Below are 12,487 nucleotides of genomic sequence, written 5' to 3' on the forward strand. Positions count from 1 at the left end.
TCAGTCATGTCCGACTCATGGGATTCTCCAGGCAAGAGTACCTGAGTAGGTTGCCATTTCCTTCTCCAGCGGATCTTCCCAACCCAGGGATCAATCCCAGGTCTCCTACATTCCACGCAGACACTTTAACCTCTGAGCCATCAGGGAAGTCCGAGTCAAAAAGTGGAAGTAAATGCTCACATGCAAAGACAAGAATTTGACCTTCTCCATTCCTGTAAGATGGTATGGGGATCTATTTCTTCTATCAGCTATGTTTATAAACAGAGCTAAGAGTACAGACAGGTTAATTTCTGCAAAGTACATCTGACTTAATTTTTTTTTAAGGTTTAAGTAAAGGATCTACGAAACACCATTTTTATTTATTTATTTTTTGGCAGCATCACACGACTTGCACAATCACAAGTTTCCCAACCAGGTACTGAACCAGAACCCAGGACACTGCAGCGAGAGCCAGAATCCTAACCACTATGCCACCAAGAACTCCACTGAAGCATTTTTTAATTATTATTATGCTTATTAGATCTATCAAACACACGCTAAATGACTGGAAACTAAAATATCTCAAGAATAAGTCAAATTACACCTCTATGTCAAAATCAACATACCCAAAGCCTAAAACTTAAGGTTTTGAAATGGAAGAGTTGAAATGGGATCCATAAAAGCACAGAAATGGTTGGTAGTTTAGGAAGTCCAACACCGGGGATAAGAATGGTAATAAAGACATCTTACTTCATTTAGGGTAGCATTAAACCAAAGTTACCTTTAAGTAAGCCATAAAAGCTGCTCCATTTACGCCACTAATGTACATTTAAAGTTTTTACGTTATATATATTGTACTACCATTAAAAAATAATAATGTAATAGGCCCCCAAATCATTGTACAATGAGTAAATTGTACAGTAAGTGAATTATATCCCAATAAAATTGTTAAACAAACAAACAATGCTGCCCCAGATGCTGGGGCAATTCCAGCTCTGAGTGTCCCCATGGAAGTTTACATGTTACAGAGATCAACTGGCTGGTCTCACTAGTAAAGATGCTCTGACCAGCAGGAAGATGTTTGACAGTCACCACCAGTGAGATGAATTATGGCCTCCTTGGTGTCAAAACTTCTCTAAGATAACTTGAACAAGACAAATCAACAGGAATGTAAATAAAAAGTCACATACTTGGTTCCTTTAAGCATATTTAATATTTGAATTCTCATTCTTCTATTTTCCCAGACCCCAGAAAACAGTTTTTAGATGACCAATATTTTGTTCCAGAAACATACAGCCTTATCAGCTAATTCATAAAAGAGCTATTTTACAAAGGTACATCTGGATAATTAGAACAATAAAGTCTTTTAGGCATTTCAAAATGTGATCAGTAAAAATACATGATTATTAATAAAGTTTTTTTTTTTTAAGATAGTTCCAGATTTCTTTAAAAGTAATTTCTGTTAAAGAGTAGTACATGATTGTACGGTGAACAAGGAAAATAAAACGCTCTAGTAGGAAGAGGCTGATTAAGAGTGACCCACAGTGTGCACAAGTTACAGTTATGTTTGAGGCACACCTGCTTAGCCATTGGCACCTGGAAATGGCGGGCAGGGCTTCCTTCTAGGAGGTACACTTTTTTTTCCTACCAGTTTATTTTCAAAACCATCAGTACCAGTGGAGAAGAACAAGGCAAAGGAACTCTTTTCTTGAGGAAAGAATAATTATGCAGATCACTTTGAAAAGTGGTGGAGGAGTCAGAGGGGAAAAAAAAACCAACCATGATTTACAAAACAGGAACTGTAATTCTAGGGAATAAAAAGTTAGCCAGCAGAAAGATGACTGGAAGGTCCTGCTTAATTTTCTATCTTGAGGTCCTCTGTACACAGTTTTGAACCTTGCCCCCCGTGATATATAGGGAAGGAAAGACTGATCAAAGCTCTTGTAGCTCAAAATTACATTATATACCACCTTCAAAGAAGACAGCTTCCATTTTGAAATACAGAAGCTCCACATAATACACTGAATTTAATGATATCAGAAAGAAAAAAGTATGCGAGCGAAAGACAACTCACAGTAGGTGTAATTATTTTCTTTAGCTTCAAAAATAAGGGAACAGTGGGCTTTTCTCCTCTACTATCACACTAGCTCCCCACCCCCCTCCAAGGACAAAATTAACAAAAAATATTTTTGAAAGGGACTCATGCTTTCTAACGGTCGATCAAAGTTGTTTCAGGGAAAAGCAAGCAAAAAAGCACCTTTTTTTGGTAGCGTATTATAATAAATAGTTACAGTTTAGGTCCTAATAGCCAAAGAGAACCCAAGCAGTCAGTTATTCATAGCTGGCTTTAAAGTACACAAAATATACGACTTCTAGGGCAGTGACCATGATTTTAAATTACAGCACTTTGGGGTTTACTGATTTGCCTTGCTGAACTTTGTCCTCTGAAAACAAAAGAGACACCTCAAACGTAATGTGCCACTTAATAGCAAGGGAGCCCTTAGGGCCACTGGAAAGAGCACAGGGTCACGGCAGGTCACGATAGCTAAAACCAGCTCTCCTGCTCTGGGAAGGTGGCTCCGTCCACCGCCCTTGGATCTTTCCACATGAAGTTGATTCCAACTTCCAGTCACCAACTTCAAGAAAACAGCTTTGACAGTCATCAGTCTCACCCCAAAACAGAGATTACCTAATTCCATTGTCCCGAAAGGCAGGAATAGTATCAAAGGAGGATGGATGTGATTATAATGGACAAAAAGGAAAAAAAAAATAAAAGGAGAGCATGGGAGGCCAGGATGAGGAGGAGGAGGAAGACATGAGGCTGGTGAGATAAAAAAGAAAACTCAAAATCGTGGAATCTTTTCAGAATTGGATTTCATTTGGAGGCTTCATTTGAAGATCTAGATACGAATTTATTTGGAGGTACTAGAGCAACGGTCAAAATATTTTTCCAGTTAGCCCTGTTTTTGTTCCAAGGAGAGGTTAAACTTCAGGAAAAAGAAAAGCAAATAGTTGCTAAGGACAAGGGGTTGGCTGAACCAGAAGAGAAACTAAAACTCTGCTAACGCACAAATCTTCTTAAATAAATGAGTGCTAGGGAATTATTCAATGACCTTGTACTATCTGAAGTTAAGATGAAAGTTCTGTTTGTATTTACCTTTCTTCTGATGAACTGCCCACTGACGGTATTAATGTCAAGTAACTACAGGTACCCCTTTTAGTTGGGAGTGACTACATTATTTCCAGCAGCACAATGTAACCATTTGGTTTCTACTTGTTTCTCTTAAGAGATACAGAAAGTTCAAGTCCCAAGCTTTACTTATATATTAGCTTCTGCTTCTAAAATTTTTAACCCCATTTTAATTTATACTTGGGCTATAAATCAAAATAAAATTCTAATTTATAGATGAGGTCCAACGATCCAAGCTGGTCTATTTAAAAACACAGATCACTTTTGGAAAGACAGAAACAAGAATTTGGACACAGATGAGCTTTGCTAAGTTGTAGTGGTGTTTATAAATGCAGTTGGGAATCCTTACCACTTATGATGGGGGGGAAATTTATATATATAAATTTATATATATATAAATATAATTATATATATATAATTTTATATATATAAATTTGGGAAGATGGTGAGGGGATGGCAGGGGAGAGTAAAATTACATCCTAACTACCCACAGAGTTCAGAGGGTACTACTGAAAGACATGAGCAGTGGATCAACTCCTTGTGTATTAACAGAATTGTAATATTTGACAAATGATTTTGTTTTTGATTGGCAAAAATACTTCAAAACACATTAATATATACCTGATGCACAAAGAAAACCACAGAAAGCCAACAGAACTGAAGGGAGTTCTCAAGTTACAGTTCTGAAACATTTATCCTCTGGAGGGTGCTGCCAGGGCTACCATTCATTCTAGAGCAGGCAGTTCCCAACGCCTTGCCTGCAGTATCCAGTGTATGTTCTGGTCTGCAATTTTTAAGGTCAGTCACGCACCAGTGTGGAAAAAGCTCCAGCAGTGAAGTCTGAGGATGTGCTTCTGGAACTGGCTGGAGCAGCTCTGCCTTCTCCACCGCATCCTTCTCCACTCCACCCTTGGCTCTCTTTTCAAACTCCAAGAGCCCTTTGGCACCATCAGTGCAAAAATCAGAGTCAAACCTCCAGGTACTAAAATTTTACTGGCCTTATAATCAGCAGTACCCGTGGCTCATGAAAGCCATTGTTCAACTCAGTAGTGATTCAGTTACATAACCTTCCCACACTCTCACCCGCTCCCATCCCACCCTTCCTTAGCAGCCCCCACCCCTGCCACCACCTGAAGCATCTCTGTTTGTTTTCGCTTCCTGCTCAGCTGGCAGGGATTATTTTACACAAGTGCCAAGGTCTAATGTATAATTATAAAAATGAAATAATATCAAGGATAACAAATTTATAGTCAAGAAAATAAAATTTGCTTTCCTCTCCCTCCCAAATCCCAACCCTCAACAGAAAAGGAGACGATAGAAGAAAACACACCCATTTTCAAGTGCCTGCTATTTAGTACATTGAGGATTCCTGTTCATCAGGAGCGGATCCCAGCTACAGAGAAGAGGTGCTGGCCTCGGGTGGGAGGAAGCCCCCTACCTGGGAGCACAAAGCTCAAGTCCTCTGCTCGTAGGAGTCGTAGCAGAGGACTTTGGGGTACACTTTTGAGGGGACCCTCAGACAAGCAGCCTATGGGACAGCAGAGGGCACGGGACATCATCCAGTAGAGACCTCATGCTCCTCCCTCCTCTGCCCACTCCCTCCCCCTCTTCACCTCTCCAGCCACCTCCTGATACCCCATCCTGAACTCTTTGCTTCAGGAGCAGTCAATCCTTGGGTGTACTAAATACAAAGGGCTAAAACTCTCACTACTCAATTAAAACAAAACATGGCAAAATAAAAATTAAAATGTGCTTTCAAATACGGAATGAAGTCAAATAAATACATCTGATTTTCTCTTTTTCTTAAGTCTAAGTAAAATTTCATATTCTACACCCAAAGCTCTATACATTTGGTTTCTGTTCTGAATCAAAATGGATTTCTGAGAGTGAGAAGAGCAGGGCGAGAGCACGGATGTCCCCTCGCGGACAGACTTGTGCAGCTGCCAGGCTGTGAAGACCCAGTCCTGCTCTGGGCCCCAGGGGGCATGGCTCCCCCAGGGTGTTTGCAGGCAGATCCTCTGTCACACGTCACACTCTCTCTCAGCGTCCACACTGGAGCCAGGACATGGTGAGACAAGGCTGGTGCTCAAATCCAACAACCTGCAGTCACCTCCAGGACACGCGGCTCTAACTTTTATCTGGGAAGAACAAAGAGGTGTAGAGGTCAAATTAAGGAGAAAGAATGCGTTCAAATTAATACAGAGAGGGCCTCCTTGGTGGCTCAGTGGTAAAGAAATCGCCTGCCAATGCAGGAGACTCGGGTTCAATCCCTGATCTGGGAAGATCCCACATGCCGAGGAGCAACTAAGCCTGTGCACCACAGCCACTGAGCCTGTGCTCTAGACCCGCGCGCGGCATCTACCGAGCCCACACACCCCAGCAGCCATGCTCTGCAACGCGAGAAGGCACCACAGTGAGAAGCCCATGAGCTGCAACTAGAGAGTGGCCTCCGCTCACAGCACCTACAGAAAAGCCCTCGCAGCAATGAAGACCCAGCGCAGCCAAAAATACACACATGAATTTAAATAAAAATACAATTAACACAGAGAGTACATTTAAAATCTGTGAAGTGAAGTGAAGGGAAGGGAAGTGAAGTCGCTCAGTCGTGTCCGACTCTTTGCGACCCGGTGGACTGCAGCCCACCAGGCTCCTCCGTCCATGGGATTCTCCAGGCAAGAATATTGGAGTGGGTTGCCATTTCCTTCTCCAGGGGAATCTTCCCAACCCAGGGATCGAACCCGGGTCTGCCGCATTGCAGGCAGACGCTTTAACCTCTGAGCTACCAGGTGAAACCTGTGGACCTTGTTAACATCTTTGTTTCTGGATCGGAATAGCCTCATTCAAAAGAATGAAGGCAAGTGAGTACACACTGCTGCACTGAACACGGGAACCATCTGTGGTCCCCGGGAGACAGGAAAGCACAGCAGTACCCGAGCAGGGCCTGCTTCCACCGCTACGCGGCCTCGGTTTACTCCCCTCGCTGCAGCTCTGCCTTTTGCTTTTGCAAATGGGAAGAAAGACAGAACGCGGGTGCCGTGGGGACTGACAACTGCAGCTCTTCTTCGAGAGGAAGAGCCGAGTCAGCAGACGGTGGCCTCTGCTTGATGCATGATGTTCGGAAACAGGTGTCTTTTTTTTTTTTTTTTTTAGAGACAAGAGATGAAATAGAATCTCACAAGGTTTTCACTTTCATAAATCATTTCATTCAATGGACTGTTCAGGCAGGATGATTCTTGAGTCAGAAACCCACAGCATTCACACACCTGAGTGCTTGTCTGTGAGGGCTGATCCAGCCAGCCTTTGGCAAAGAATGGTGTAACTTTCCTCCACCTTCTGTAAAATAAAACCCACAGGTTTTTCATTCAAACATCATTAAAAAAAAACCTTTATTTTGAAAATAGGAACGAAGGCTTTTGTATATTACAGGTCTAAGCTGTCAAATTTAACATTAACATCCTTAAAATTTTTGTTAATGGGAAAAAAAAGAAGTAAATTTCATTTCTTTTTACCTGCTTCTCCCTTGAGTGAATACCTTAAAATGTTTCCATGCAGAAGAAAGTAGAGGAGAGAGCAACTATTAGAAGTGATTATTCCCTCCTGCCCTGGAGTCACCCTGAAAATGATCCCATATGTGGCATGAACTAAGTTAGAGCCAATGTGCCCTCGATGGCCTCTGAGAATCTTACCAGCCGCAGGACATCCCTATATGTAACCCTACAAAGGAATGGAAACCTATCACAGGAAGGTGAAAGAAAAACTAAGGGAGACCAATCTTTAGCTAAGAGACTAAGAACACTCTGAACTCTGCCCCCAAAACCTCTACTAAGTAATGTCATGACAAAACATCTGGCTCTGGTACCTATGCCTACGGATGGCAAACTTACAGAGTCCTGTTGTCAGAAAGGACCACACAGGTCAGTTCTGCAGTGATGGCTCACACAGTGACATCTTTAATTGCCCATTTACAGAACCCCTACTCATAGGCAGGTCTTTAGATTACCACTGGAGCCACTGGAGACAATGTCTCTCTGTCACAGCATCTGGGAAACTATCAACATCACGCTACAATTCACAGATAATTAAAAGGTGACAGCAAGTTAAGGCATTTCCCAGCCTAGATTCCTAACTACACAAACTCCACCTATCTCAGCTTATTGCTCACATTTTCTCATGGAGGTCAGCCAATCATCCCAAATGTATTCAGGTCCTTAAACTTTGAAAGCCATACACACACAGTTTATAGAGTACAACTTTTTCTGTTCTTGTGATGTGTAACCAGGTAAAACAATGCTGACCTTAGTTTTTCATCCAGGTCTACTCACAGACAATGGTCAGAGACAACACACAAACCTAGACCCTCAGCGAGGTTACTGACATCAGCATGCCGATCATTCTACACTTCCTCTCTGTTAAATGTGTTTCTTATATCCGACTCCTAAGGATGAAGTCCGAGGTACCTTTAAGTGTTCAAGGTCAGCCTCTATTTTACGAATGTACTCCATGATCTGGCTTTGTGAATCAGCACAAGCAGAGGGACTCTGGATCTCAAAACAGGAATCCTCCATAGTTCCCCAGCGCTGCTGGATCAGGAATTCTGAGGTGAGTGGTGAAACAGCCCCGTCAGAATGAGCATTCTGGGGAGAAGGCTGCTGCTGGTGTCCAGAGTCCAGAGAGGGGATGCCTGCCCCGGGCTGAAGGGGGAACGAGGAAGCAACCTCGTCGTCTGTGGAGCTCTCCTGCACCGGGTCATAGCCATCAAGGATCAGATAGGTTCCTACAGACAGAGACAGGACACGTTAAAGAGGTTAGTACCACCTCCAACACATCGGAAAATAATGTGGGGTAATGTGCTGACACCTTTAAAAGCTATTGAAAAGTGAAAGTCACTCAGTCGTGTCTGACTCATTGCAACCCCATGAACTATACAGTCCATAAAATTCTCCAGGTCAGAATACTGGAGTGGGTAGCCTTTTCCTTCTCCAGGGAGTCTTCCAAACCCAGGGATCGAACCTAGGTGGCCCGAATTGCAGGCAAATTCTTTACCAGCTGAGCCACTAGAGAAGCCCAAGAATACTGGAGTGGGTAGCCTATCTCTTCTCTAGCAGAGCTTTCTGACTCAGGAATCGAACTGGGGTCTCCTGCATTGCCAGAGGATTCTTTAACATCTGAAATAGCTTCAAAGCTATTAAAGAGGGGGAAAGGCCGTTAAGTTCCAAATTACAAGTTACATTTTCAGGACATCAGAATTTTCTTACTTCAGATTAAAGCTACACTTAGCAAACATTCCTGGTAATTCCGGAATAACTTCATGTTTGCTAGCATTTTACAAGTTAAAAGCTGAAAACTACCAAGTCCCTATATGATCTTATGACCACTTTCCCTGTCAAATACCTACCTGGCCTCATCTCTCACCATTTCCTCCCACAGCCTGTGCTCTTTAACCACAGAATGCCTGCTCTGGCCTTGCAGACTGTGTACTCACCTCCTCTGTTGGAACACTCTACTCCTGGACACCCACACAGCGTCTTCCTTCCCTTCCCTTCCCCTGGGTCTCTGCTCAAGTGCTACCTCATGAGAGGCCTTCTTCCCTGACCACCCTGTCCGTTATCCTTACTGTCTGCGCCCCTCAGTATGACTTATTTTTCTGTATCATCCTTACTATCTGACATCTATTTATTTGGTAACTTATTTACTGTTACTCTTTCCCCAAGTGGTGGTGAAGCTTCATGAGAAAAGTGGATTTTTCTGTGTTTTATTCACTGTTACATCTCCCGGGACCTAGGATGGGGTCCACCATAGAGTAGAGACAGTATTTACCGCATGAAAGAACAGACACTATACAGAGACACACAGACACACGCATGAGATAACGCTTGGATATCCAAGCAACATCGATTTCAGCACATAGGACAAATAACGACGATCGAAATCAAAGTTTAAATGTGAAAGGAACTTGCCTGAGATGCGCAAATTAACATCCTTCTCTTCCTTTTTAACTGCTCCATCACCTTCTGATGGATTATCATCACTATGTGCTTCACGGGCATCAAAAAAGTGCTCTCCACTCTCATCAAGACCCCCTTCTGGCTCTGAGGGAGGCATCTCTGGGGTCATAATCATGTGGTCCATTACTAAAATGTCACTTGCCTGGCTCTCTTGGAATGCCAGTACTACTGAATCCCGTGGAGCAGAAGATTCAGTTGAAGTCCGTGGACTGTAACAAGTTGAAATGTCACCAGTTCCAGTTCTAAAGGGCATCTGTGCTTCAACAGGATGACAGGCCTTAATATTTTCAGGGTTCTGGGTTCCACTGTCTGCCTGCACCCCCAGAGAGGCTGTCCTGCATCTTGGAAAATGTGGCCAGTCTTCCTGAGTGCTCTTCTCAGTCAAGCCCAGCTGGTGTACCAGCAGCTGCTTCAACAAACCCACTAGAAGATTTAGGAAGTGGGGAGAACACATGCATTCACATAACCTCAGACAGACAGAATTAAATTAGAGGAATTATAATTTCTCTCTTAAAGCCAGTACCTTTTTACTAACATACAATAGAAAACATTAATTTCACACAATCATTTTTTGTTTGGTTTGAAAAATGAAATAAAACACCATCTAGAGAAAATTTAAGATTAAATCAGACAAAAAAAACACAAAAAACTGAAGAATTCTCAATGGAGATTTTCCTATTATTCTCCTATTTAAAACTGTTACATAACCAATACCATGCCTGCCTCCTCTTTTTCTTCCATATAACTGGAATACCACCCCCAAGGTACTTCTTAAAGGGATGTAGAAAAGCTGTATTAACCTAAACAAAAGAATCTAAAAGTTCTGCTTTTTCCAGAAGCCCACACTATTTACATAGGCATTTTTTCTAATTTTATTAGAGACACAGAACATTTATTTTATCATCTATAATAACCCAAAGAATCTCCTTAAATGGTGACAAAGAAAACAAAGCTGGCCTGTAAATTTAATTCCAATGTTTGGTACCATGCATAATTTCAAAGGATAAGGAAATATTTATTCGTTTTTAAAAATGACCTAAGTAACACAGCTTCCTTAGGTTACTAAAAACAGAACCAATTTAATTTTAAATGGGCCAGTGTATGATGTGAGGCCACTCAATGAGAGGGTCAGTGGAGCACTGTTAGTGAAACCATCAGAAATCATTATAACTCAATGAGTCTAGAATAAAGTCTTAAATGACTGGATCAATTCCCTACTTTCAACTACCTTGATTTCTGTCTTCCCTTTAAATAAAGTCTCCACATGGGTTTGGGTCTTTGACCCTCTGTCTCTCTGTTCTGCAGTCACTCCCTGAGAGATGCTATGAATTCATATGGCTTTGACACTCAGAGCCATCTTTTTCCCCAACCTCCTCCAAAATTCCCGTCTTAAAATTCTAACCTCCTGCTCATCCTTCCTCTTAAATGGCTTGCCATTCATTACTTACATCTCAACATGTTTTAAAATTGAGCCCACAATCTATGGCAAAGGAAAGGAGGAGAAAATAAAGTGTCGCAGTGGGCAGTGGCAGTCCTTTCTAATTTTTATTTCTGACAAGAAAACTAAAATTATCTCTCAATATTCCCTTTCCTTTGTCCTCACATCCAAAGAAGTCAACTGTTTTAAGTATTTGTTGGTTCCTCACTTCATTTTTATTTCTCTAACATCATTCCACCATTCTAGTCCAAACCCATTTAGCCTCAAGCCCAGACCACACCAATCCTCTTTCCATTCAAATCCCTCTGCAGCTCTCGGCCAGAGTATTCTTTTTCATTACTAATACATATATATACTCCAGCTTAAAAACTTCAAATGTTTCTTTCTCTGCAGCAGCCTTTTTCCCTTCCTCCGGTACACCTGAGACATGTGATGCACTCCTGTCTGTACCAGTGGTTCTCAACCAGGCTGGAAAGGTGGGGGGATCGCTAAGAGAGTGGCAAGGGGCATCCAGTCATGCACGTGTGTGCATGTGTGTGCGTGTGTGTGAGAAGAATGGGCTGTGGTGAAGAACACTACAGTATCCACAAGAAAAACAGAAGAATTATCTGTAGCTTGAAACAGTCCTCAGAACCCTGTGGGGTGCCGCCCTTCAATCTAGTCTTCAGGGTCCACAACAGCTGGGCTCCACAAAGTGTCCCCCAGCTTTCTAACCTTGCCCCACAACTCCTTTACCTTGCGTGGTCTCCCACGCAGGCCAGCTGCCCTACCCACTGCGCTCTGAACACCCTCAGAGGTTTAGCCTTTTTGCTGTTGGTCCTACCATTCTTCTTATCTGAATGACTTCTATTTATTCTCCTATTAATAAATACCTATTTTGAGTCTTACCCATTCTTCAAGGCAGTAATCACAGCCCTCTTGTTTTCTAATGCCTCCCTTCCCTGGTCACTCAAACCAGATCAATTCTGACATACCTATAAAGCTTATCTACTTAAGAAGGTAGGGGAAAGTTTTCTGTCATCTTCCAAACTAGACTGTAAGATTCTTGAAGGGAAAATTCATAGTTTATACTTTCTTGACTCTCCCTAAATGGTTGCATAAGACATTATAGAACTCTGGTGTTTAATAAGTCTGTCTGTGTTAATGTATGAATAGAACTTACAATTCCTTAGTGCATCCAGTGCCCACCGTTCTTCTGAGACAGGCAAGTGTGGATCTGGGATTATGATTTGATAATTCACTCCAACTTCCTTTAGTGTCCCGTCTGCATGCTGCTCCTTTGCAAACTGTCTCTCAGCCACAAAGAGGTCATCTACTTCCGACTTCCCAGAGGTACCCAGCGAATGAGACTGAGGTTTTGATGACATTAAAGGAGACTCTAATCCCAAATCTCTGTCTGTTCAATGGAACAGAGAAAGCAGAATACATCTTAGCAAAACTTTTAATGTGAAGCACCCAGAAAAATATTTGGAAAAAAATAACCGCATGAGCTACAGAGATTGTCCACGAAGTAAAACGCATGCACTTAGTGTGGCATTATGATGGCACAGAGAAGATGCATGAGCTAAGTCTGTTAAAGTGAACAGCAGATGCCAGAACCTGCATAAACCAAAGCAGTTAAGAGTCTCTTCACATTTTATTAACTAACATGTAGACTACTTTCTTCCAGGTTAACTTTGCAAAACAGCTTACCTGGACTCTGCAGACCAGTGACTGAAATGTCATGATGCTCCACTTTTAATTTTGGAGGTTCTTCATCATTGTCTCCTCTACAGAAGAGAAAATAAATAAATAACCTTTTAGTCTCACAAGGTGCCTAAAGATCACTGCAACAAAATGTTAAGACTCATCCATCGTTTTTCGGATGCCACTCAG

The 12,487-nt window shown here is 42.1% G+C and overlaps 1 protein-coding gene across 5 annotated transcripts in view; it reads right to left on the bottom strand.

Annotated features, from left to right (window-relative positions):
* Positions 1,174-12,487, bottom strand: part of ARHGEF12 (Rho guanine nucleotide exchange factor 12) — a 174,474-nt gene continuing 163,160 nt past the window's right edge. For all 5 annotated transcript variants that reach the window (XM_018059650.1, XM_018059649.1, XM_018059647.1 and 2 more), the window contains 6 exons: positions 12,305-12,381; positions 11,775-12,008; positions 9,127-9,597; positions 7,627-7,943; positions 6,433-6,502; positions 1,174-5,307 (listed from right to left, as the gene is read on the bottom strand). In XM_018059650.1, the coding sequence (XP_017915139.1) occupies positions 5,297-5,307; positions 6,433-6,502; positions 7,627-7,943; positions 9,127-9,597; positions 11,775-12,008; positions 12,305-12,381 (1,180 nt within the window). In that variant the 3' untranslated portion in view covers positions 1,174-5,296. The remainder of the gene's footprint in view (positions 5,308-6,432; positions 6,503-7,626; positions 7,944-9,126; positions 9,598-11,774; positions 12,009-12,304; positions 12,382-12,487) is intronic.

This window comes from Capra hircus, chromosome 15 (assembly GCF_001704415.2).
Source record: "Capra hircus breed San Clemente chromosome 15, ASM170441v1, whole genome shotgun sequence".
NCBI classification, from domain to species: Eukaryota; Metazoa; Chordata; class Mammalia; order Artiodactyla; family Bovidae; genus Capra; species Capra hircus.